Source organism: Chaetodon trifascialis, chromosome 8 (assembly GCF_039877785.1).
Source record: "Chaetodon trifascialis isolate fChaTrf1 chromosome 8, fChaTrf1.hap1, whole genome shotgun sequence".
Lineage (NCBI taxonomy): Eukaryota > Metazoa > Chordata > Actinopteri > Chaetodontiformes > Chaetodontidae > Chaetodon > Chaetodon trifascialis.
This window is the reverse complement of record NC_092063.1, coordinates 22,113,195-22,140,468: the sequence shown is the minus strand read 5'-3', so window position 1 is coordinate 22,140,468 and position 27,274 is coordinate 22,113,195. Positions and strand designations below refer to the sequence as shown.

Genomic DNA, 27,274 nt, shown 5'->3' with positions numbered 1-27,274 from the left:
AGCCCACTAAACATCCACATTTTGGGTTAACAACGGTAGAGTTCACGACACCGGGATGTTGAGTTAAGTCAGCTGTCTGCCAGCTGAGGTTCCCAGTGTCCCCTCAGAAGGTACACTGTGTATCGCCCACCCCACCGCCCGCCCGGCCTCTCCAGCCGTCCATCATATATAATGTGTCTGTCTGGAGAACCTAACTCAACTGCCTGAAATATGTGTCCGTCCTCTGAGATAAACACTGTCATCTGTCATTGGAGGGAATGGAGGAAGTGACACGGTGACAGACTGCTACATTTCCTAAGAGGAGGTGTGGAAGTGTGAAGTGCAGTGTGTGTGTGTGTGTGTGAGTAAGCATTTGGTCCCCCTTATTGTGCGAGTGCTTTGATGTTGGGCTGAACGATATGCAAAATAAAAAAAACCTTTGTGATTATTTGGCAGAAGTTTGTGATTACAATATGAATCATGAGAACGGGAACGGTCTTTTCTTTCATTTCATTTTCAACGAGCATGTTCCCTTACGTCACAGGGTTTGCAGGCCTGCATCTCTGTGGCACCACAATGCTTCATTTCTGATCGTATGTTGTGACACATTTTACCTTTTTTAGAACTGCAGCTCCTGCCATATGGATTTTGCACCTTCGAGCGTTCAGCTATTCTTGTATGATGGAAAACAGGAAATATCCACATTACAGTTTATTTGTAAACATTTTCAGGTTTTTTGTGGTAGCTTATTGTCCGTTTTCAGAATGATTTTTAGATTTGTACTCATATTTGTTATTTTCAGTGCTCAGCTGTGAGTCGCTGAGTAAGAGAACATTTGGGTAATTTTCTTTATTTTTGGGTGCCATGGAAAAAGTTCTGCATGTAATATTAATATTTACTGCATTCACTTAGAGTGTATGTATGTAGTGTAGTGGACTCATACTAATTTAATGAATTGCGTTTTGTGAGTGGAGATGTTTGTAGTTGGCAGAATTTCACTGAATTTTTAGTGAGCTGGATATTGAATTTCAATGGGTTGCATGCGAGAACATTTTCCTATTCTTGAACTGTTCAGTTTGTTTGATCATTCATCATAATCAACACGTCTTTATGTTCCCATATAAGGTTTCATTCAGAAAGGTCTTTCCCACCGTGAAGCTGCTGTACTAAATCAGCAGATGGAAATATAGAAAATGTAGCAGTGTGAGGAGCATCAGGGGGCTGAAAAAAATCTAATGTTTAGAGTACAACGTGCCATTAGAGCAGCGCCGTACTGTGAGTAGATGCTATAAACTAGATGGTATGAAATATCTTGCTTAAGCAAAGTGGTCCCTGACTGAGATGGAGGGTTGTCAAGGGGATGTGACAGTCACAGATTCTGGATGTGAGAATATTTTACTGCAGGTGATGTTAAACTGTCAAATTCACCTGGTGGTAGTCGATTCTTGCCTGCTGTCCATTGTTTTTTGAGTTAAGTTTTAATTGTAGCAGCGTAACTCTTTGTCGCACTATTATTTTTAGTATGAAGGTTAAAATCTGGGCTCCATTTTTATCCATGTTGTAGTTGAATACTGATCAGGCGTGACACTGGTAGAAATGAGAACATACAGCTGATGGATAAATGTTTTGTTTTGTTATTAGTGGTTCATTGCAGCGATCCTCACTGCAGACATACCTTTTCCGGGCACTGCACTGGAAATGTGCATGCTCTTTATATGCATTGAGCCAACATGATTCTGATATCTGCATCATTTCCTCTCTGCTGCAGAGAAAAGAAGATGTCTCGCACCAGTGCTTTGAAGGTCCTGGACCATGGGATGATTGGACCAGAGGGAACAGATAACTGCCATAAGTTTGTGGACATCCTCGGCTTGCGAACCATCTTTCCGCTTTTCATGAAAACCCCCAAGAAGATGAAGAAAACCGGTGCTTCAGAGAAGGAGCATGAAGGTCAGTCACGAGTTAGAGCAACGCAAACATGCCTCCCTGTTGTGACCATGCTAATGGCAAGCAGGCGGCGCCTCCACTGACTGCAAAAAGAAGTCTGATTGTATGGAAAGTTTGAAGAAAATGACCTGACTTCTCACTTAATTTATTAGCTCAGTAAAGTTTGCTAGTGAGTTTATGGTCTTAACCACTTGTTTAAAAATAAAAAAAATAAAATAGTCAATAAAGCAGGGTATGGTTTGTGGCATGGCTACCTTGTAATTGACAATTCGCAATCACAGCGTGTCCTCAGGTACTCAGTCACTGATTATCCAATCAGTGGTTCTGACCGCAGCAGTGAAAGCTGTGTTGAGATATTGAACTATTTCTCAATTTAATTCCATCAGCAGCAAATTAAATGTTATATCAAACAGGTACAGGAAATGGTTTCTGTTGAACCTGTTGAAGGTTATAATTTTCAAGATTTTTATGAAATCAAATCCCATTTTTATACAATTTCTGGGCATTTTTTCCATCAATAGCCATTCAGTGCATCTAGTAATAAAGTAATATTCTCTCTACTTAAAGTTTGTTATTTGCCATGGTGTGGTCTGCCGTTCCCGTGATGGATTCAGATTGCCTACCGAAGCACAGCAGACATAATGCATGTGTGTAAAAATGGGCAGTTTGGTCTCATTGTGATGGAATATGATTTCCAGTAACCCAATAACCCAGAAGGCTACTGGTTTATAGTAACAATAAATGTAATATATTTGCACAGATTTGGAATAACTTTCCCATTCCTCTGAAAAATCTGGTCTACGGTATGCAGTATGTTTCAGCTCTTCCAAGTATTTAGACATTTCACTCATACGTGATCAGCAGAAAATGTAATATGATATTGAAACTTGAGCTGTTGATGGCGTAGATGATGATGGACAGAGTTGGGGCTAATCTTCAATCCTCATATTTTATTATTCAACCAAAAAAAATTATAATTGCTCACTGCGATTATGCCAATCATGATGGGATAATGTCTTCCTTCTCCTGCGTCGAGTTTTCTACAACGTGTAGTCACGCCCGTTTCCTGCAGGCGCACTCAATCCTAATCTGCTCATGTATCACGGTTTGCTGCCTCTTCAGCCTGTCAGTTTACACTATCGATCCAATCTTGATTGATTTTCCTGCCTGCGCTCTCGAACCTTTCTTGTCTCTGAGTGAGAGATAGGAAGTGCAAACAAGAGGCTGGAGAGAGGAAAAGATACCACGTCCATTTGATACAGGGCGAAAGAATAAAATAGAGAAGACCGATAGAAAAAGAGGTAGAAACCCTGTCCATCTCTGCCCTGTGTTTGATTACCTACGTCCAAAATGTGGAACCCCTCCTCTCTCTCTGTCTGTATTAATTAAGTCTGATTCATCCGCTGGGGCTTCCCAGCTCTGCAGAGAAGAACAAATTGTCTTCCATTGTGTCCCGTCTCACCCAGGGACTGGATAAATTAACCTTTGACCTCCGCGAGCAGCAGGAGGAAGAGTGGGGGAGATAACCCGTCCTAGCAGTTAAACCTTTCCCCCTTGTGTGTTGAAGCCTCTGGCAAGGCAGACACATAGTTTAAAGCTGGACTTTAAAAAAGATGTGGAAATCCACCCTGAAGGTTCTTTCTCCCTGTGAGGTTTGGCAAGCGCGGTCCAGACGTGTGTGTATTTCACAGCCAAAGCTGTATGTAGAGATCCACAGTATGATGCCGGCCTTTTAACTCGCAGCTCTGTTTGTTGACACCGGCTGCTTTAGTGCAGTGCACAGACTGAACCTGGTGGAGCCAGTTTAGGATGCTTCAATGGCAACTTTGTAAACAACAATAACCTCTCATCCTTCTACATATGTGAAATTAATAAATAAATAATAAATTTATATAAAATAAAAAAATGGCAAGATATATATGTGTGTGTATATATATCAGATTGTGTATTTTATCTGATAATTATTGGATTGCAAGTTTGTTAAATTATAATCATAAATTAAATCATAAATCAAAAGTTAGAAAATTGTATGAAGTAATGCTTCCCAACCTGTTGATGTCAGATGAAAGGGGTATGTTAATCCTTTTTTTTAAATAATTTTTACCTTAAAGCCAATGTCAGACCACCTCAGCCGTGTGTGTTTTGAGAGTGAATAACATTCACCCTAAGAAGAATAGAAGATTAAAGTCTCGAGGTTCACTGTGTTAACTTCAGCCTGCATCGTGCAGCCTCTGTCTAGCTGTTTCTGCGGGGCTGAACTCCCAGTCTTCTTGTTATCATATCTCATCAGAGCCCCACATGCTTTACATTTTACATAACCAACTGCTTAATCATTATATGCATTGATTACTAAGTAATAGAAATGCCTCCCTGCATCTTTTCCCTGCCTGTGTAGTATGCCTTAAGTAGGCTAGCCCAAGCCATGTGACCAAACCTGACCTGACCCGTCTACCCCGAAGGGTCCTGTCAGGCTCAGATTGCTTATCCATACTCTACAGAGTACATGCAACACAAAATCATGAGTTAATATGAACTGAACAAGACAACATTGTGCCCGGTTTTACAGGAACCTGTGCAAGTAGTATTCATCAGAGAAGGCAATTATGATCATACAAACACACTAATACACACATACACACATGAACAGCCTGTTTTATCTAACATTAATAAAGTGTGATCAGTTCAAACATCTGTGTTTTCATGGTAAGTGGCTTTGCGTTCAGTTGGTCTGCAGTAATGGCAGTGTTGCTAGAGAGGCCAACACATACATCATCTGGAGGATTAGTCTGTTTTCAACCATACAAGTCAACAATTTTAACAATCAAATATGCAAATGCAAATGGGCAGCATTTAATTTTGGCATGAATGCTCTGTATTTAATTCATATTGTTATTCTTTGTGATGGGAGTTGCGGCCTGTATAGGATTTCCCATCATGTCGCCATTGATTTGTCTAACAGTTATAGGCGTAATGAGATGCCTGTCATAAGGCGTATTGAGCGAACCCTCCCTCTCAGTAAGACTGCTAATTGAAATTGCAGTGAATCAAGTGGTTCTCCAGAATAACACAATAAGACTGTACATTAATTAACAATCAGCCGTCTCAAACAAAAGTAATTAGGAGGTAGGGACCTCTCTGTCCTTCCATTCTTAGTGCTCTCTCTTTCACATTCACTCCGTGCCTCTCTCCATCATAAACCTCGGTGCAAAGATTGATCCCCATGAAATCCTTTCTGAAATTGACACAGCCCAAATGACCAGGGATTGCCAGGCCATATTAGCATACAGAACAGCGTAATTAATGGAGACATTGTAAGTGGATTGAAAAAAAAAATGAAAGGAAATGAAAAAAAAAAAAAAAAATCCAAACAGCAAATTACATTCCTCTGCTCATGAATATTCTCATCACAGCACTGCTGTTCACCTTGTTTTTAGGGTCTGAGTTTATTGGTGTATGTACTCTGTCATTACCAGCGAAATGAGATTGTATGATGGAAATTGGTGGCAGCCGGTTGTTATATTTAGGTGGCTAATGATGCGAGCAAGCCTGAGAGGCAACAGAAGTAAACAGCTAATTTACACGGTGAGGCACAATAGTCATAGCTCCGTCTCCAGCTCCAACTCAGACAGAGTGTGTCTCTGTGCTCGCATGCATGGGGGGGTTGTCTGCTGGAGAGAGAGCACACAGGGAGGTAACGGAGGCCTTTGTAGCTGATGTGTTTTCAATGCTACGCAAACACCTTCGATTGTAGCGAATGCCCTCATCATGATCCTTATTTTCTAGAGAATGCCCAAAAATAGGTAATGAGTGAAGCGCACCAGCGGAAAGACCTGCATTCAGAAAATTGTTACATTTTGTGGCTGTAGTTCTGTTGGAAGTGTGCAGTGAAGGGAAAGGATGGAAGGAGAATGCTTTTATTTAACACCCTCCAATTATGGCAGTTTCATTACAGAGATAAAACACAGAATTTTATCAGCCCATTACTTTATCTCTAGTATCTCTCCTCTGATATTAACAAATGGATTTAGAAAGCATGACTACACAGCGGAATATACGAGACTAGATAAGTGCCTGTATTAGAGAGACTTGGTTATCTGGATTTAATGATGAAACTTACATTGCGTCTTTCACTCAAAAGCAGACAATCAAATGGAGCTCTCATTTGATCATCCCGTCTCCCAGCACCGAGCGCCTTTGGCACAGATTGAGATCAGTAACGTTTTACATGATACAAGTTTGATTCTAATCTGTGTTGTCAAGCTGTGTAATCCTATTATTAGTGTATTTCAGAGAGAGAGATTTACTTTTCGATCCCTGTGTGAAGACGCAGCTAATGAACATCTTCACGTTTGGTCTTTCCTCTGGTGGGGATTGATCGTGTTCTATCTGTGTAAACTCGTGCTCTAATGAAGTAGGCTGTGGTATATTTAGATGTATATGAAAGATGTTAGTTCAAATGCTTAATGTACCATTGACTACTGGATATGCTCAACATTTAGAAATATTCAGTCAGTAGTAGTCCAGCTGAAATTCAGTTGCATAGTTTTTTTTTTTATGTCTGGCTACAAATCTTTTGTCCCATGATCTCCTTAGAGAAAACATCTGAAATTATCAGTCTACATAGATGGAGTGCTACTCCAAGGTGCTACTTCTAGTCTTCTCAGAGTTCAACACGTAGGTCCTGTTCACAGCATCAGCAGCACGACACAGTGGTTACACGCAAGAGCAGAACAGTTTTCACCCGTGTCAACTTTGCTCATCTACGCTAGATGGTACATCATGATGAAGAGCATGTACACCATGTACTGCTAATTATTTGTCCTGAATTTCCTGTTCTTTCATACTCTCTGAACGCTCAGAGCCAGATTTCACTCCTGCTCGTTCAGACAGCAAATGCAGACTGTATAACCTCCAGCAGACTCGCCTGTGGTCATGTGAGGCTGAGTGCTCTCCCCAGGGCACAGTTAGTCCAGGTCCAATCTGTCTCCTGGTGGAGAACCGCCTATCTGTCATTCGGAAGTACATTGCACTTCCTTCAGCTGTCAATCAATACATGAATCCAGGCCACTTAGGGTTATTTGCATGTTAACTTAGTGCTGTGGATCCCCTGGGGCCAAGATGAGACAAACGGTGAATGATTAGTGGAGGATGAGTGAGCGCTAGCGTTTGGACATGCATCGTGGTATCTGACTGCAAATATCCCTCCAGCAAAAGTTGACTGAGAACTCGTTTACTGCTGTGAAGTAATTCCAGGTGATGGGTGGGTTTATGGTGGCTTTTGGAGGTTCAACTCCAACAACAGTCGTCGGCCATCATGCAGCTCTGTTGGGGCAGTTTCAGTTTACAGAAAGTGGACATTTGATGTTGAAGTCAATGGAAGTCTGCTCCCGCTCACACTGGTAGGGTCAGCCGTAGAGGACCACACCAGTGCCGCAGTCACTGCAGAGGTTGAACTTGTAAAAGTCATTGATATCATGGCTCTAAGGGAAGTCTGTGTTTATGTGATCGTAGCAGTGTCACATGCAACAAGAGGTTGTGTGCTGTCATGAACAACACGTAGCTGCTGGCCCTGTGGTGTGTCGCTCACTGTCAGTCTCTGAGGCTATTTTCAGATCGTGACAGCGGACCACAGGCCACATGTTGTCATTTGTGGCAGTAATGTGAAAATTGGTCTTGCCTGTGCACATTTTGTAGAATCTTTATTATGCATTTGATCATCACTGTTTTGTCATGGTTCTACATTTTACTAGAATCAAAGAGATATGATGGAAATTTTCCTTGTTTTCTCGTTTCTTCGTTTTTCTACTCAACGTCCAGGTGTGAAGCAAAGCATGTTAATGAGGTATTGATTGGACATCTTTCTTCAGGCTCTTTTATTCAGTCTTGTCCTCCATCTTGTACCCACAATGTAATCCTGCCTCCTCCCCTTCACAAATCTCTACAGAGTGGTCGCTGTTGAGTTTTAAACTCTTTGGAGAGAACATTCCACAGCCAGCGATCAATAGCCTCCCCGGCAGGGCGTGGAGGTGGCGACATCAATTACCGCTCGGATCAAGTTGATAAAGTAGCGTCCTTTCGGAAATGGCAGTTAGCCTCCTTGTCATTGTGAACAGGAAATAAGCTTCTCTGCATTAAAATATGGGAACCTTGGTCTAAATGCTCCTGATGCACAAGCAGAGCACCCAATTTTAGCTACATGTAATAACTGATGTTCCAGCTGACCACCGAGTCAGTCATTAAAACTCAAAGACTGAAGTCTGTCTGCTCCTCTGACATATTCAGGGTTTTTACTGAAATATAGAGAGGGGGTGTCACCGTGACAGACACTATCAAACAAAAATCCTTTAATGAACCCTTGATCTACCCCTGCAAACACACCAAACACTTTAATCCAAATCAAGGAGTTTGGCGTTTTAATGTAAGAAAAAATGAGATATCATACAACTTCATCGATCCCACGACGGGGAAATTCTGTTGTTACAGTCAGAAATAATAGCAAGAATAAAGAATAAAGAAGCAGACATAGAAAATAATAAAAACAAAAATCAATAAGAAATAACGTAATAAAAAATCAATTGTGTGTGTGTGCATTTTAGGATATGGATAATAAAATACAGTGTTTTATACTATGACACAGTAGTAACTATATAACACAGTAGAAATAATATATAAGCACAGTAAAAATTTCCACGGATGTACTGGATATTAGCAAAATGTTAAACATAAATAATGCAGAAGTAGCTAAATGCTAATGACAGTATGCTAACGAACAAGTAATAAGCTGATGTTTAGCAGGCACTGTACATGTTTACCACATTAGCCATCTCACGGTGTGTTAGCATGTTAATATGTGTGAATCAGCACTAAAGCCAAAGTACAGCAAAGGTGGTACTTTGATGGAATGTCATCAGGTATTTGGCCATGAACTAAAGTAAGAAATTTAGACCTGATGATGGCCCTTAAAGAAAAGCTGCAGGAACACCAAAGTTATTACAGTTCATCATCAGAGGAACATGAATATCTCTACAAATTTCGGAACAGTCCGTCTGGTTTTTGTCGAGTTATTTCACTCAAACAAGCATGAAGATCACCAAAGTCAGTAGGATTCATCCTCTGGGGAACATGACATTCTTTGGCAGTCCATGCAACAGCTGTTAAGATATTTCATTCTGGACCAAAGTAGATATTTCCATCCACAGAGCACTAAAAAAGTATCAGATAGCATTTAAGTTTTCACCTAAAGTCAAACATTAAGCTCTCTTTAAGGGATGGCTTTCTTGCTATTTGATCAGCTTTAGGGTTTCAAATCAGCAGTTTCATTGTGACCGACAGATTCAGCGGTAATTTGCACAATAAAAACACAATCCTCTTGGCTTTGTGTTGTGTTTCAGTGCATTTTTCTGCCTTTTTGTGCCGCCGGCCTCTTGGTCCTGCTCTGAAAGGTTTGACATCGGCAGGTGTTCTAGCCTTGAGTTTTCTCAGCCTTCAAGTCCTGTGAGTAAGCACGCCGCGGGTCGTAGGGGAGTCACAGAAAGGGAGCTGACAGCGAACACGACCCCTTTTTCAAAGCAGAAATGGGATTGATTCCTGTGCTCTTGTTGCCTAGCAACTGCAAAGCCTCGCTGAGAGAGAATATTGACCTCTTGTTGATAAAGTCCAATTACATTTTTTCCCCACGCTGTATATCCAGAGATTTTACAATGTCACACTCTCCTCCCCTGTGTGTACAGTTGGTGTTTCTTTCAATTTCACAGACAAATATTATACTATGATTGTCACCTGCTGGTGCAGCGTGTGAGTATGGTCTTTAAATAAAAGAACACATCTTGCGTTGCGTGAATTGGGTTAACGAGGGCACTCAATGAGACTATTTCGTTTTTGTTGCTTATTTAGTCAATTAATATGTTTCAGACCTCTCTCTTAGCAAATGGCCTGCCACAGACAAGTTTCTATTACTGTGAAAAATGTAATTTAGCCACAGCCAAAACTGTTTCGCGTGTTCCAGCAGGCCCTAAAATGAAAATTGATTTCTAAATTTCATTAGCATTTTCTCCTCCTCTTGTGCTGCGCTCTCTCTGGAAGCGTATCCACGCTCAGCTGGGTGTGCGCTTTAATTGTGAATGATCAAGTGCTAACGGATTTGTTCTTTCAGAGGGCCGCGCATGTGGGTGGTAATGAAGTGTGTTTTGAGCATCTGTTGTGCTCCTTGCTTAAGACAATGAACTCTTTGATGAAGTGCTATCATGTACAATAGGAGTCTTATATACTTTGTGTTTGTCTAAGAGAGTTAGTGTGGAGAGGTGCTTGAAATGATCTCAGCTGGAGGTAACAGTCGTGTAAAGGTCTCCTTTGAATAAACATTTAATAAAACTAAAGATATTGAAATGTTGTTTTTAGCCTTACTTCTGACTTTCCTTTCCTAGAACACGTCTGCTCCATCATCGCCTCCATGTTGAGAAATCTCAAGTCCCAACAGAGAAGCAGACTCCTCAACAAGTTCACAGAGAATGACTGTGAGAAGGTTCGTTTTTTTCGTCTTCTTTCCTCTTTCGGGCATCTTTCCATGTACCAATCAGCAACATTTGACTCAAAATGTGTTGACAGTCATGGTTTTCTTTGCTTACGTTGCCAGGACACTGTCAATCAAATCCGATCAGCCCACACCCACACAGTCCTGATGAAGCAGATTAGCTGTATTTTTCAGTTAGACTAAGACTATTTAGGATATTTCTTTCTGAACTTTAAATGTTGCTTGTTTAGTCATTTAAGATTTGAAACCAAATTTTGGTGGCCTTAATAAATGATTCAATTATTTATTAAGGCTATTTGTCTTTTTTTTTAATAAAAACACCAAATATTTGTCAGTTCCAGCTTCTCAAATGTGACGATTTACTGCTTGTTTTCATCATACATGATAGTAAATGCCTTATCTTCAGTTTTTGACTTCTTCGTCCTCTCTTCTCTCCCCCTCACACTCCTCATTTTCTCGTTGCTTTCCTGCGTGCTGCATCTCTTCTCCCTGCCTCTATTTCATTCTCTCTGCAGGTTGATCGACTGATGGAGTTGCATTTTAAGTACCTGGAGGCTGTTCAACAGGCTGACAAGAGGATCGAAGGAGAGAAACATGTAAGCACCTCTGCTTTTCCTCCCACCCTCTCAATCTGTCCCCTCCGTCCTCCTCACCGCGCCATCTCTTTTACACTGGCTTTGTGTTGTGCAGCTTGTTCGATGGATGTGTTCACCTGAAACTTCAACTCTGTGGTAGACAAATGAAATGCCATCCATTAGTTGAGTTCAAGACGTTATTGAAAGTAGTGATGTTCTACGGTGTATATTTAGTATTAAGGTTCACTAAGGTATTGTTTTTGAATTGGTAAAGCACCGTGGTTGTCGTTGTCATGTTATTTTTGTCTGATGGCACATGGGGCAGCGGTGGCTCAAGGGGGTAGAGCAGGTCAGCCACCAATCAGCAGTCCAGTCCACATGTTCCAAGACACTGCAAGATACTGAACCACAAATTGCTCCTGATGCTTTGTCCTTGCTGTGTGAATGCGTGTGTGAATTAGTGAATGTGGCCTGTGTTGTAAAGCGCTTTTAGTCGTAGAAAACTGCTATATAAATGCAGTCCATTTACCAGTCCATCAATAAGCATTATACCTTTACAACTGAGTTAAATCAAACCATCTTTTTGACAAAAAGCATGTTAATTTTGCATCCTGCAGTGAAAAGTACCGTATATATATTATTTACTTTGACAGACTCTGCCCATGTCAGAGTGGGCTCCAGCTAAACAGACCGTGGGGGATATTTATTTGGGCTTTGTGGCCCTTTTTAGGTGCCAAAAGACAAAATGAGTTTGTCCTTTTAAAGGACTGCACTGAGGGGTTTTTTGCGTCTCATTGAAAATTTCTTGTTTGGTCTCTTGCAATGCCTATTTCAGGGCGTTTCTATTTATAGAAGCAAAATATGGCAGGATGGAATGGACATTTATAGATAGTTTCTATTGTGGCTGCGTCACTGCTGGCTGAGGACACTGTGTCTGAAATTTAACGTCTGGGAAAAGCACGTGTAAACTCTGAAGAACTGTTTTATGTGACACACACATTGGCTGAGGGGCGATTGCCAGGTCGAAGTAGTAAATTAAAGGGACGTATTGTAAAGTTTTTTTACTGGAGCTCTCAATTCAGCTTCACGACACAAGACAAAGGAGCGTCACCACAGCAGTCTGTTACTCATCGCTTGACTTTACCTTTCCGTTGCCCGTAGGTCCCTCCTCCCGTGGAAAGCTGGTAATAGTTATTAAGTAGATGATTATATTTTATGTTCACAGAAATAAAGGACTTTTCAAAGTTTTTCCAATAACCTGCAGATTTCTCATAAGGTATTCAATCCCTGATGTTTTTGTTGAGCTGACAGCGTCTTGGTATCCTGCACAGTTGCACTCCTGAAAGGGTTTTCTCCTCAGTCAATATTCAGAGTTCAGCAAGCTGAAAACACTTTTCTTTCTTGCTCTCTCTTGCAGCACAACATGTGTCAAGTCATTTCAGCATCAGATCTTATTTAGCGGCACTTCATGCAAATCAGAAGAACTGCAGCTGAGCTCATTTACATCCGTAGTCTCAGTAAATACTCTAAATGTTAAAGAATTGCGGTGATGCAAAGTTTTACACCCCTGATGGTAATTTGTAGTAAGCTTTGTAAATATCTCTCCATAAGCCTAACGACTGCAGTACCAGCTGTGAGGGCATCAAAACTGCTGCATTTTAATATTCATCAACTTCTCCCAAATCAATGTGTCAATTAATTGTGGGAGATAGATCATGTTTTATTCACCCAATAATAGCGATGTAACGATATCAAAAACTGCTTAATATGGAGAATACCTTGTGATTAAGGCCAAGATACAATATCTTTTGGGATATTTTAAAAAAAGAAAGAAAAATTCCTTAAGAAAGAGCCCTTTATTAATAAAGTAGTGTATACAGCATTTTTTTATTAATTTAAAAGATTCGATACATGGTTACATCTCTAACCGATAACAAGGATCAACCAGTAAAGGGTTAACTATTGTAAGTGGTTCCAACCTGGGAGCCGGTGAACTAGACGTCAAATGAGCCGCAATCTGATTGGACTAAAACCCCTGTGAGCTTTTGTGAGCTGGAGAAACTGACTGCAGTAGCAACATGGCTGCTTACTTGCATGGACAGCAGAAGTCTTTCCTTCTCTAGATACCTTCTGTTTATTTAACATGACCTGGAAATGATTGTTCAAACCAAGCTGTGTCAGCTCTGGTGAAGTATCTCCACACTGTGGATGCTAGTTGAGCGCTGGAGCGTACTGCCATGTTTCTTTCTGCCTCTCGCTCTTGTTGCATGTCTGCTGCATTAGTGCACCACTGCGCAGTGTTAAAGTCACGCATGACAAGCTTGACTTGTCAACAACAACTACTCACAGGGCCCTCAGCTGCATATCTGCCGTCCATGCATTGACTGTTTTATTACTGCGCTGTGCTACAACCACAGATGAGCAATTAGTCTACAACGATGCACAGTGTTGACCAGTGGTTTTGATGGTCACCTATACACCTGATGTTCAGGCCGAAGACAACATTGTGTTAAATAAGAAAATAGCTGACCGGTCTTATTACACAGGTTACTGCTTATCACAAAGTGTGCTCTTTTTTTGCCTCTTAACCTCAGCATGTTTCAGTATGGTGATGTTCCACTCCTCTACAGCTGGAGATTGAGATCGACAGACGCTGGTCAGTGCTGTCATCGTCATAATCTTTATTCATTTTAATGAGTTGTCTTATCACTGGGTGAAAATGTCCATGTCAGTCAGTCTAGCATTGAGACATATGGTCTTGCAAGCAGTCTTTCATTGAAACAAATGAACCGGCACACCAAAGGCGTGATACTGCTCTCACTCGACTCGTAGGACTGTAAACAGAAAATGGCACTCAGAAATGTGTGGTGAAAAAGAAAAAAACCTTTTTAAGTTTCAAGATCTTGTTTTGGTTCTAATCTCTCTTCAAAATACTTTTTGTAACCTCAGGTCATCTCTGAGGAACAAATAGTGCAGGAACAGTAGCCTTCCATTACAATTGTCTCCAGGCAGAAAAATCAGACTCCTGTGCAATCCCATCACATATTCATAGTTTTCTTTATCGCCAGCTAGATATAAAACAAAATCAAATTGCATTATAGATATTCAGATATCCCTCTCATAAAGGGTTGGGGTGTGTGATCAAAATGTCATCTCTCTTTGGTAGATAACATGCACAGTTCTACACAAGTGTCCAAATCCAAAACCATGAGGAAAGAGACCGGAAAAAAAAAGTCACAATCCTGCTGATAACAATATGACAGTTTACAGAGGAACGGAAAGCTTGATAGCTGTGTGTGAGGGCCCTATTGAGCTGTCTGCATGTGCGTGTGTGTGTGTCAGAGTGTTGAGCTGTGGGCTAGATAGACCGATGGAGGGATACAGATAGAAGATAAGTGGCCAGACGGGGGATGATGGCTTCAACAGAGAGAAAGACCATCCTGTTCTCAGAAAGGAAGGAAGAAAAGAGAAAAGGCTGGCAGAGATACAGAGAATAACAGAACACATGGATGGTTCAGGAAATGTGGGGAAACAGAGAAATATTAAAAGAAAAAGAGAGAATATGAATTAAAGAAGGAATGATGAGCAGGAGGGGGGTGTGGGAGGAGACAGATAAACATGTGATTCCTATCTGAAGATAAATTTCTCAGACAGACTCGACGTGGGATTGCTGAGGAAATCCAGACAGTTTGAAATCTTCTCTTCCTCCTTCTCTTTCTGTCCTTTTTTTCTCTCCGTCTTCTTCTCCTCTTGCTCTCTCGTCTCCTCCTCTGGAATGGCGAAAGTATGACTTTGTGATACCCTGGTGATAAGAAACCTTGTCAGCGTGTGCCACTATCTTTGAAGCCACACGGTCAGTCTTCCCCAGTCCAGAGCCGTACAGTGAAGCAGCCGCACATAAGGCAGAAAGTGATAAAATACCTATTTGTGGCATAGCAACAATATTCTAATCATTATAACTAAAAAATAATCCTATTTAAAAAAAGTTGTATTATTTTTTTAACCCTTTAACATCAGCTGCTCTGCACACAGGACTCTCACACCATGTTGAACATCCTCAGACTGCTGGTCTTATGAAAAGTTACATGACTGAACATTTTACAGTATATTCTTTATGTATCAATAAAACAGACTGACATCTCTTCTGTCATTAAAACATGACCTGTCATTAAGATAATGCAGATATAATGCTCATCAGAGCATACAGCAATAACCTTAAGAGTAGTCCACTATGATTTAGCACTGCACTCCCATAACACTGTTAGACACGATGGACAGGAAGAAGTACTAAAATCAATGCATGACCAGAGGTATCGTCTTTTTTTCCCACATTCTTCTTCCCTGTCAAACCCTGGCACGTACCTTACCCACAATCCAGCTCGACTGCTGACAGTTTCAGTCAAAGATTAGCTGCACTGTGCTGGTAGCAACAACGACAGTTACGTATGTAACTACGGTTCTATGAATCCTGGATGACCGCCAGAGGCGGTGCCTTAAGCACTGAATGACTCCGTCTCGCGCATGCGCAGGTCGAGAACCAATACCAACAAAGTCACCTGTGAGTGACCCCCTGACGACCCCGGACAGGCTATAACTTCCGGTGTCGTCAGAGGATCTGTTCCTGCAGAATCTTCTCGCGAAGCCACAAGGATTCTGAGTGACTGAACGCTCTGGCGGTCATCCAGGATTCATAGAACCGTAGTTACATACGTAACTGTCGTTCTATTTCATCCTTCCTGACCGCCAGAGGCGGTGCCTTAAGCACTGGATGACCAATACCAACAAAGTCACGAGGAATCCAAAATGCATACCTCATTGACTGTAAGCAGCAAAAGTGCTTGGTGACGCCCACGAGGCTGCGGCACATATCGCCTGCAGGGGAACCCCTCTCAGGGCAGCCCATGATGTGGAGACACTTCTCACAGAGTGGCATCTCACGCCAGCAGGCAGGGGACGACCACCTGCCTTATATGCGTGGCAAATGACGTCCACAATCCAGTGAGACAGACGGTGTTTTGAGAGAGCGCAACCTTTCTTAGGACCACCAAAACACATAAATAGCTGGTCCGACTGGCGTATGCCCACAGTCCTGTCCACATAGGTTCTCAAAACCCGTACAGGATACAACAGCACCAACTTCTCGTCCCCTTCCCCTACTGGCGGGTCAAACAGAGCCAGCTGGATAGGTTGATTAAGGTGCGAGTTTGACAAAACCTTAGGCAAGAATGCAGGATTCGGCCATAAGGTGACCCCTGAACCGCCTGAGTTCCACCGCAGGCAAGAACTGCTGATTGACAAGGCATGAAGCTCACTAACACGTTCCGCCGAGCTCTTGGCAGTCGTGGGGGACGCAGTCTCAGAGCCCCCTTCAAGAAGATGGACACCAACCTGTGGCATCCCACCGTGTTGTTATCGACTGGAACATGTCGAGATGAAATGGCGGACACGTACACCTTCAGGGCAGAGGGGGACCAACCGCTATCCAGGAGAGACTGCAAGAATTCCAAAATAGTAGGCACAGAGCAGTGCACAGGGTCCTCATGCCTCCCTGACCACCAACCAGAGAACAGTCGCCACCTGTTCTCATACTGCACCCGGGTAGACTGCACCCTGGCGTTCAGAACAGTATTCTGGACGGTGCTTATGCACTCATTCAGCAGTGGATCGGGCCCTGCAGAGGCCAAACCCACAGCTGAAGACGGTGAGGGTTGGGATGCCACACCCGGCCCCCCAGATGAGACAGGAGGTCCTTCCTGTCGGGGAGGCGCCATGGTGGGCCGTGACAGAGCCTGTGCAGGAGAGGAAACCACGTGCGCCCTGGCCAGAAGGGGGCCACCAGCAGCAGTCTGTGGCCCCGCTGAAGAACCCTCTGCAGCGTTGCCATAATCAGAGGGACTGGCGGGAATGCGTACAGGAGAACCTCTGGCCATTCGTGTGCCAGGGCATCCTGCCCGAGAGGGCTGCTCTCCCCCATCCAGGAGAACCAGAGAGGACAGTGGGTAGTCTCTTCCAAGGCAAAGAGATCCATCTCTGCCCTGCCAAAGAGGCCTCAGATGTGGAGTACCACCTCCAGGTGAGGCCTCCACTCCCCTGGGGAAGGCTTGCAGCGGGAAAGGAAGTCCGCTACCTAGTTCCGCTTCCCCGGTAGATACATTGCCCCCAGGCTGGCTAGGCTGGGGGCTGCCCAAGTCAGGAGGCCCCCAGGTCACCTGCAGCAACCGCATTGACCTGGTACTCTCTTGGTGATTTATTTGAGAAACAGTTGAGATGTTGTCTGACGGTACCAGCACATGCTTCCTCCTCAAATATGGGAGAAAGTGCTGGAGCGCCAGGTGCACAGCCCGCAGCTCTAGCACATTGACATGCTCCGTGCGGGCCTGAGCAGACCACCGCCCCTGAGCTGCTCTGTTCTGCCACACTGCACCCCACCCTGAGAGGGAAGCATCTGTTGTGACGGTCTCCCGACGAGCCGGAACAGAACCCATTCGCATGCCCTGTAACATGAAGGCCCTTTTCCTCCATGGAGACAGCGCAAGGAGGCAGTCCCATGACACCCTGATCTTCCTGTGCCTGTGCCACTTGGCATCCAAGTGAAAGCTGTTCAGCCACCGTTGAAGAGGGCGAAGTGACAACAAGCCCAGAGGAACAACGCTCGCGGCAGCTGTCAACTTGCCCAGGAGGCGTACATACTGCACGCAGGGCAACCACCTGCCCTGCCGGAAGAGGGGAAGGAGGCGGAGGATGTCTTCCACCCGCCGCAGTGATGGACAAGCCTTCATGGTTACAGAGTCTAGGGTCACACCGAGGAAGGTGATACTCTGGGAGGGGATCGGACAGCTCTTTTTGATGTTCACCCTGAGACCCAGCCGGGCTAGGTGAGCCAGAAGAGCAGCCGTATCCTGCACCACTTGAGACTGGGAAGGCGCACACACCAACCAGTCGTCTAGATATGGAAGGATCTTCATGCCACTCAACTGCAGGGGAGAGAGGGCTGCTGCCACACAGCGGGTGAACACCCGCGGGGAGAGGGAGAGGCCAAAGGGTAGCACCCTGAACTGAAAATGACGGCCTTGAAAGGCAAACCGAAGGAATTGCCTGTGGTGAGATATGATGGGAACATGAAAATAGGCATCCTTCCGGTCAATGGAAGTGAACCACTCCCCTTTGGCAACCACACGCAGAACCTCTGCCATGGTGAGCATGTGAAATGGCATGACCTTCAGAAATCTGTTGAGGCCCCTGAGATCGAGGATGGGGCGAGATCCGCCATCTTTCTTTTCCACCAGAAAGTACATCGAGTAGTATCCCCCGGGCTGTGACAGGGGATCTACCGGCTTGATGGCACCCTTGACCAGGAGGGCAGACAGCCCTTGGTCCAAGGCTACGGCTTTTGCCGGGTCGCCCATGATGGTCATTTTGACCCGGCTGAAGGCAGGGGGCCGGCGTCGGAACTGCAGTTTGTACCCCTGGGCTAGGGTGGACACCACCCAGGGGTCCGAGGTGTAAGCAGCCCAATAACTGAGCTGCTGCTGGGAAAAGCAGCCGACGACCGGCCCAGGAACTTCAGTTCCTGGCCCCCCGGCCTTTGGAGGCTCTGGGGGGGCGCCAGTTAGCATCCAAGGCCCGAGGCTGACTAGAAGGCTGACAATCAGGGGCCCGAAGAGCCTGAGTTGCCCGCTGAGCGGGCTGCTGCACTGGCCGTTGCACTGGCCGCTGCGGCCTCTGGTAGCCATCAAAATAAGCCTGTGGCTGAGAGCGGCGCTGCGCAGCTGCTGAAGAACTTCTAGGTCGAGCAGGGGGAGGCACGCTCCTGTGGAGACCTGAGAGCTGCTGTCTTGTCTGCCTGGCTTGGACTGTCCGCTCTAGTGCCTCTAAAGCGGCTGACCCTCTGAGAGCAGCGATTGAGCCAGCCAAACCTGGCGGCAAGCCTGAATCAGGGTGGACATCACGCGCCCTAGCTCCCTGGTCATTAGGGCGAAAGCCTGCAGAGACGCATCGCTAAATTATGAGCTGATGTGTCCTGTGTAGTCTCCTGAAGGCAGGCTGAGAGGGCGAGCATGAGGTGTGACATCGAGTTACCGATGCGTCCCATACGAGCCGCTGCATCATACGCTTTGGAGAGCAAATCACCCGTGACACGGCACTGGGGTGAAGGACACCTCGCATTCACCCTCAGGGCCTCATCAGGAAAGACCATGAGTGCAGCCACCGTCGGCTCAACAGCTGGCATGTGGCCAAGGCCAACTTGGCTGCATCCTGCATGGCTGCCAGTGTTCAGCCATCAGATGTTGCATGAGAAAGAGCCTTGAATCTCTCCAACATGCATGCAACTCCTTCAGGTACTCCTCTGAAGGAGGCACAGTGAATGTGGCAGGGGCTGAACTGCGCCTGAAAAATGCGCTCACCCGAGTCGGTTGGGCTTGCGGCACGTCTAGCTGCAGGCGAGCCAAGGCCATGCGAATGATGGCCCCCATGGAGCTACCCTCTGAGCAACCACCTGAACTATGGGCCGAGGAACGAGAGCCCACTTCTGAGGGATGGAAGACGGTGTCATGAGAGACAGCGTCCGTCCCATATTCCCCAAATTCAGTGGCCGAAGCCGCTGTTGAGAGGATGTCATCCTCTGGACCCGACAAGGCCACAGGAGGGATGTTCCACCCCAGCCAGTCTTGCCGCCCTCAGTGCCCGGGGCATGAAGCTGCAGCTCATGCAGGGGTCCTCTGAAAGACCTTCCCTCAGGTGCTCGAGGCCAAGACATGAGGGGCAAAGGTCATTACCGTCCTCAGGCTGCAGAGGAGCCATACAGGCGGTACAGGAGTGAGAAGACATCATAATGGCACTACCAATTATGAAGAACCACTCTCAAAAACAAATTAACACAGCAAGCACCGTTGCTAACTCCAACTCAAGAAGGGACGCTGTCGAAACAGTCCGATTAGCTCGAGCGAAAGCACTGCTGCTAACCATAACAAAACAGAACAACATACCTATGCTGGGAGAGGGAGCGAAAGCACAGCCGTCACCAACAGGTCGTTACTGACAAAGCAGGTACAACAAGGTTGCTACCAAATAATAAAGTTAGCTTAAGCGGACACACTGCTGCTAACTATAAGATAACAGAGCACACCTATGCTGGGAGAGGGAGCGAAAGCACAGCCGTCACCAACAGGTCGTTACTGACAAAGCAGGTACAACAAAGTTGCTACCAAATAATAAAGTTAGCTTAAGCGGACACACTGCTGCTAACTATAAGATAACAGAGCACACCTATGCTGGGAGAGGGAGCGAAAGCACAGCCGTCACCAACAGGTCGTTACTGACAAAGCAGGTACAACAAAGTTGCTACCAAATTATAAAGTTAGCTTAAGCGGACACACTGCTGCTAACTATAAGATAACAGAGCACACCTATGCTGGGAGAGGGAGCGAAAGCACAGCCGTCACCAACAGGTCGGTACAGACAAAGCAGGTACAACAAAGTTGCTACCAAATAATAAAGTTAGCTTAAGCGGACACACTGCTGCTAACTATAAGATAACAGAGCACACCTATACTGGGAGAGGGAGCGAAAGCAAAGCCGTCACCAACAGGTCGGTACAGACAAAGCAGGTACAACAAAGTTGCTACCAAATAATAAAGTTAGCTCAGCGGATACACTGCTGCTAACTGTAAGAAAACAGAGCACACCTATGCTGGGAGAGGGAGCGAAGTCACAGCCGTCACCAACAGGTCGTTACTGACAAAGCAGGTACAACAAAAGTTGCTACCAAATAATAAAGTTAGCTTAAGCGGACACACTGCTGCTAACTGTAAGATAACAAAGCACACCTATGCTGGGAGAGGGAGCGAAAACACTGCCGTCACCAACAGGTCGGTACTGATAAAGCAGGTACAACAAAAGTTGCTGCCAAATAACAAAGTTAGCTCAAGCGGACACACTGCTGCTAACTGTAAGACAACAGATATGCTGGGAGAGGGAGCGAAAACACTGCCGTCACCAACAAAGTACATTATGCGCTGATTAGCGGTACCTTACCGGTCGAGTCCAACCGTGAGATGAGGCTGAAGAAAGGAGCGTCCGCGATGCCGGTGAGACAGCACACACCGCCTCCCGGAGGGACAGCTTGCCGCAGCCCTTGGAGGGCGAGCATCTCGCAGCTCCGACCAGCAAAGAGCGGTCACAAGGCTACCGGCGACAAGCGTCTAACTGTTAAGTACGGTGATAATTAGCTTAAAGCTAATGCTACGACCGTAGTATACCTGCGAAGCGAGAAGAAAAAAGGAACAGATCCTCTGACGACACCGGAAGTTATAGCCTGTCCGGGGTCGTCAGGGGGTCACTCACAGGTGACTTTGTTGGTATTGGTTCTCGACCTGCGCATGCGCGAGACGGAGTCATTCAGTGCTTAAGGCACCGCCTCTGGCGGTCAGGAAGGATGAAATAGAACTACGTGCACAAATGTACAGAAAGAGAATAAAACCCTCCAAGGACATTTTTGTAGAAATAAGATACTAAAGCACTGAAATGTGACAATCGTGAAGAGCAACCAAAGACCACTGAGAGCACGTACGTCTTTTAGCAACACTAGCAGCGGCGAGATTGCTGGTCTGCTTTGGACCAGACTGAAATATTACAGAACAACTAGCAATATATTGAGGTGCAAAGTCTACTAGCTTCAGTGATCCATCATCAGCTCAACATTTTTATTTGTCCAGTACTTTGGTTTTACCTGAAAAAATAATGACTTTCACATTAGCTCAAAGCACAAAGTACAGCCTTACATTACACATTACACTCATACCAAAGTCTTTCAGGAGAAAACATACCCTAGAAAACTGCAAATATGTTAATGTCCTTGACTGTATTATTGAAGACACAGTTGTAAATGCAAATCCTACATGAGCACAGCAATATGTATAAGTGTTTCAAGTCATTCCTGTTTGTTTGTGGATAGTAGTTTGTGCAGTGCAGTGATTTCTATGTTAATGTATTGTGTTGGGCTAAAATGGTGCTGCTGTAACACAGTGAACACAGCTGGGTTTCTTTCCCCATTGGATTGAGCAAAAGGCAGCGGGTTCATTCCTACTGGTGCAATTCTTAATACCGAAAACACCCAGAAGTTGCTGTAAGTCTTTGTGAATCAAAGCTTCCTCCAAATGTCACATGTTATGTTAAATAAGGTGATAAAGACGGCAACCCAATTCTGTCCAGCGCCTCAGCTGAATCGGCTGCCGTCAGCAGGCGTGTTTTATCTCTCTCTGCTGTGCGTTTTGGTTTCCCCAAGTTAAGCCTGTTTTTAAGGGGCGGTAAGCAAAATGTTTTTCCTCTGCAACATATTACCCACAGATTTCTCAGGAGGATAGCAAAGAAAAAGCTGCTGCTGCTGCTCTTTCTGTGTCTCCAGCTCGGTCCCTTTAATAAGCTGCTTATTTTCCTGCTACCTTGGTATCTCTCCTCTCTCCTCTCCTCCTCTCTCCGTTCTTTCCTTCTGATTCTCTCCTCTCTCTTAAAGCTGCTTTTCCTATCCGGCTATATTTCTCATTTTGACCCCCCCATCTTTTTCTTTCATCCCCCTTTTTCTCGCCCCCAACATCCATCAGTCTCCTCCTCCCTCTGAAGTGTCTTGTTTTTCCCTCCCTATGTGGTCTCCTTAATTTTGATATCCTCCTTTGCTATATATTGCACCTTCCCTGCCTCCTTTACTTGCTTGTAATCCACTCAATTACACCTATTTTGCATCTTCTTTCCATGCGTTTTCATTCTCTCTTCATCCTCCATTTCTGTCTTACTTCCACTCTGTCCCCTCCTTCCCACCATCATCCCTCCAGACCTTCTCCCTGTCTCTCCTTCCCTTTTCTTTTAGCTCTTTCTTCTCTCCTCCTTCTCCTCTAATGCACCTACTTTCATCACACTTTCTGCCCCCCATTTCCTTCCAAACCTTCCCTCCGCTCTCAGCTTGTTGGTAACAGCTCTTGGAGATTGATGAAGCTCAGCAAAACATGGCTGAAGCCAACCTCAATACTGTAAAATGCCTGAGTGCACTTTCCTAGCATCTAAGCACCCAGTTGCTCACTGTGTGTGTGTGCGTGTGTGTGTGTTTGCTTTACTGGACTGCAGCAAGAGTATACAGCAGAAATGGGCTGGTTTAGCATTGCTGACAGTAGACATTTTCAAAGAAAGTCTGTGTTAAGTTGGAATTGGTTTTGCACCTAGATGTGATGTATATTGTTTTCTTAAATGCCCTCCAAGAACAAATGCTCTCTCTGTGTCTCCTGATTCACACACAATCCCTCAGTGAACTTTTGGCTGTGTCACAGCTTGTTTTTTTCCCTTCATCATTGCAGTCTCATCCATCATTCACCATTCATTCATACGTTCATTCATTCAGAATGAGGGAGTGGAGCACACAGCAGCACTGAGAAATTTGGTTTGTGATACAGATGCTTCCACTTATTTTCAGTGTTATTTCAGTATTTTTTCAGTGAAATAATAATGCATCCCTTTTTTACATCCAACATACTATACAGCATGCACAACTAAAGTAAGAAATTGCATGAGAAATATGAAAGTTGAAAGTTTTGGACTGTGCTCGTTGCTAATGAAAGAGATGAACAGCACAAGATTTATTAACAGATTTGTGACCATTGGAGCTCTGCAAATCTGTGCATTTTGCCAATCCAGGTACCAGAACCCACATATATGAACCCAGATATTTGCAGCTCTTCTCTTCTCCTAGCGTCTGCCCTCAGGTCGGCTCATAGAACAGAACAGAAGCTTGACAACCTGTGAAAATGACCTATGACAACCTGTGACCGGGACGATTACAGCCAGTCTTATATAACAACCTCCCAATGAGTCCTGCCTTCCTGAAGATTACATTGTTTGCTAAATGTTAGAGACTCGTTTCATTCAGTGGCAGCATTACAAACCACAGTCCAGAAGGTACCTGTCTGAAACTGTTTCAACAAGAACTGAACATGATAGCCTTCACGGACGTATTTATGTGGAGATGTACTTCTAAGTGCTTTCCAAGGGCGCCTGGACTTGTTTGAGGTTCTCGAAAAAGAAGTTCTTGATGATCCTGCAAAGAGATAAATGACTGGGACTCCCCACCAGTCATTTAGAACTCTTGGATGAGAGGCGAAACATCCTCTAGAACCACAAGAAAGTCCAGTTGCCTTTGGAAAGCACTTAGAAGTACCATGACCTGGATGAATGAAAATCTTTAGACATGGAGATGTACTGCATCAACCTAAATCTGTCATTTGTACCAAATGTTCAAGTATGTTTTCTAGTGCCCTCCACCTCTAGGGTGAAAACATGAAACTCAAAAGCTTGTTGGTGAGGGTTGCAGTCAGTGTTCTTTCCCCCAATGGCCACAAGGGGCAACAGTGAACTCATTACACATTTAAAACTAATTTTCACAAAGGGTAAGATTTGTGCTTTACCAGGAGTGTTTTCATACAGTGGTTTTCATTTTGACTAAAGAAGAAAAACTTGAGGATGAACACGAACTGGGTGGCTCAGCAAATGCGTATGAATATGAAGTCTCAGGAGACAAATTACTGATAAAGTGGAGACACATTGCTTGGGACTCAACACAGACAACGTGTTTTCCCCAGCCCAGCAGTTTAATGTTTGGAGTTCAGCACTGACTGGATGATGTGGTGTTCTTGGTTGCAAGTGCCTCCTCCCTCCTGGTTGCGCTGCTGTTTTGCTTTGCCCCACTTTGTGAACAAACTGTAATTGATGTGTGCCCAAAGCACAGCGCTGTTCTTTTTCTGGGAGATTATCATAACTTGAAATCAGCTTGTTGTCTCGCACTTTCACAAACTTCCAGTTTTTTCCTCAAAGTTTACCTCATTATCAACCTTTGTATCTCTGTTTTTTAATGAGGATATCTAACCTCTCTCTTTCTGGTGTTTGCTTAAGCCTCTTAAAGAGCATTACGTCCTACACACACTCACACTTATACACATATAGTCACAGTGGGTTTTTGCAAAGTGCTGACAAAGAAATCACTTAAAGTCTGCATCTAAGTATCCCAGCAGAAAAGAAGGCACAGGAATAACAACTAGCCACACACACATGCACTTATTTTCTCATACACAGTCATACAGAAACCCATTACACGTATATAACGGAACACACAGCCAGGTTCTTGTACAAAGACGCACGCACATTTCTTAATACGCATGTCATACACAGGCACAAACACACCTCCATGGTTTCTAATATGCACAACAACACTCACCCTCCACCCACGTTCTTCCATAAATCATACACTCCATCACACAAGCACACGCACAATGCGGCTGAGTTACAGTAAAGGGACTGCGACTGAAAATCACTGCTTATTACTTTGTCTGTACTGTAGCCAGCCTGCCAGGCTCCCCTGGGGTTGCAGTAATTGACTTGTCCAATCCCTCCTTTCAACACGTTATTCTTTCTCCACTTCCTCTGTCCGGTGTTTGCCAGAGGGACCGAGCTGCCACACAAAAGATATTGGCCGCAATGTCAAAACTCACAAGTGGACAAAACTCTGCCACTGTAATGAATACTGCCGCACTGCCTGCAACAGCTCAGGTTTTAATATCCCAAATGTCCACTTCCACTGCTCACAATAATGAATATTTAATGCACTTGTCATGGTTCAGAACCTTCCACTCCCCATACAGATTTGAAAGTCCGACTTGATTCATCATGTGTGTTGAACATCTTTTCTGCGTTCCATTACAGCGAGGTTCCCTGGAGGGTGCAGCAATTGCTTGACCTTATTTGAAAATGTTTTTCTTTCTTTTTCTCCTTGATAAGTCCACTTGTTGCTATAGAGTACAGAGTTATTGTGGGTGTCAGGGTTACAGAATAATAATAAATGTACCACATAGACAATGTTACCGTTGGAGCATTTTAAGGCTTTGGTGGACATGATAGTCCACATACCAAACGCATAGAAACCATTGCAATTTCTGGAAAACTACGTTGAAATAGATGAAACTGACGGTTATAAAATAAAGCTGCAATATTGTTAAATTATCAAGGAGACCCTTGGGCATTGATGAAAGTTGAGTGCAAATATTTCATGGCAGTCCATCCAATTGTTGTTGGGACATTTCACTCAAAACCATAAATGTCGACCTCATGGTGGCACTAGAGAAAAAGTGAGAGGATCACCAAAGTCGGCTCACCCTTTGCGGAACATGGAAGTCTGTACAGAATTCCATGGCATTCCATCCAATAGTTATAGAGAAGACACATTGTGGACCAGTGTGGTGGATTGACGGACACTGGCATACATAGAGCCACATCACTGCCATGGCTAAAATATGCCATGGCAGATAGATTCACGAGTACAGTCAAGCTGAAATGCTTTGGTACGGACGTCAGTGTGCATTTACGTGGTTGAATGTATTTCAGGACCAGCTCTTAACACCCTACATCTTGTCAGATTCTTTGATTAACTGTCCAATGGACACTTTGGGACAATCTAACACTGCTTGATTCCCGGCCAACCAACATTCACGTGGTTATCATCCTAGCTGTTAGCCCTGGTGCCTTTCAGCCCTTCGAGGTTAGTTAGTGTAACTTTGTTTTCTTTTATCGCCCATTGCTGATGTCATGTGACTTCTCTTGCCTTTCCTTTCCTTGACAATCCATGTTCACCCCCCAAGACAGACAGTGAAAAAATGATACATTACATGTTATCTTTTGGGTCTGTATTTGGGTAGATCCTGTCACCCTTAGAGGTGGGGCTCAAGAAGCACTTAAAGCTATATTAGTCCCTGTCAAGTAAATACTTTAGAGGAGTGTCGCCAGCCTGAGCTTCCTCCTATTCCTCCTCTGTCATTTTGACAACCACACCTTCCTCCAAGGCAGATTCTTTGTGCTGTAAATAAACTAGACAGAGCCTCTGACTGCTTACATCCAAATCTTGTCACACAAAACCATTTTGCATTAGTGCAATATTGGAAGTCAGTAGTTTAAGCGAACAGCAGCAGGATTTAGTGAGGTTTTTACAGCGAGTATGTAAGACGCCAGAAGCACGAATGTTTTTTCTCAATTATGAATGCTGAATGCTAAAAAACTGAACGTTGACCAGGTGAATCCAAGATGAACTGTTAATTTCTTATTGTTCTGTTACTTTGAGCCATCGTACTTTTAGCCAAAGTGCATTTACTAAAGATCAGCATCACACCAATTTGGATGGCTCGATTTGGATAGAGGGGTTTGTTTTTCGTAAGGT

General features: G+C 44.3%; 1 protein-coding gene across 1 annotated transcript in view; it reads left to right on the top strand.

Annotated features, from left to right (window-relative positions):
• The window catches only part of ctnnbl1 (catenin, beta like 1), a 53,680-nt gene that overhangs the window by 16,533 nt on the left and 9,873 nt on the right, over positions 1 to 27,274 (top strand). Inside the window, exons 11-13 of the mRNA XM_070968258.1 lie at positions 1,748 to 1,929; positions 10,350 to 10,447; positions 10,972 to 11,052. Coding sequence (XP_070824359.1) covers positions 1,748 to 1,929; positions 10,350 to 10,447; positions 10,972 to 11,052 — 361 coding nt within the window. The remainder of the gene's footprint in view (positions 1 to 1,747; positions 1,930 to 10,349; positions 10,448 to 10,971; positions 11,053 to 27,274) is intronic.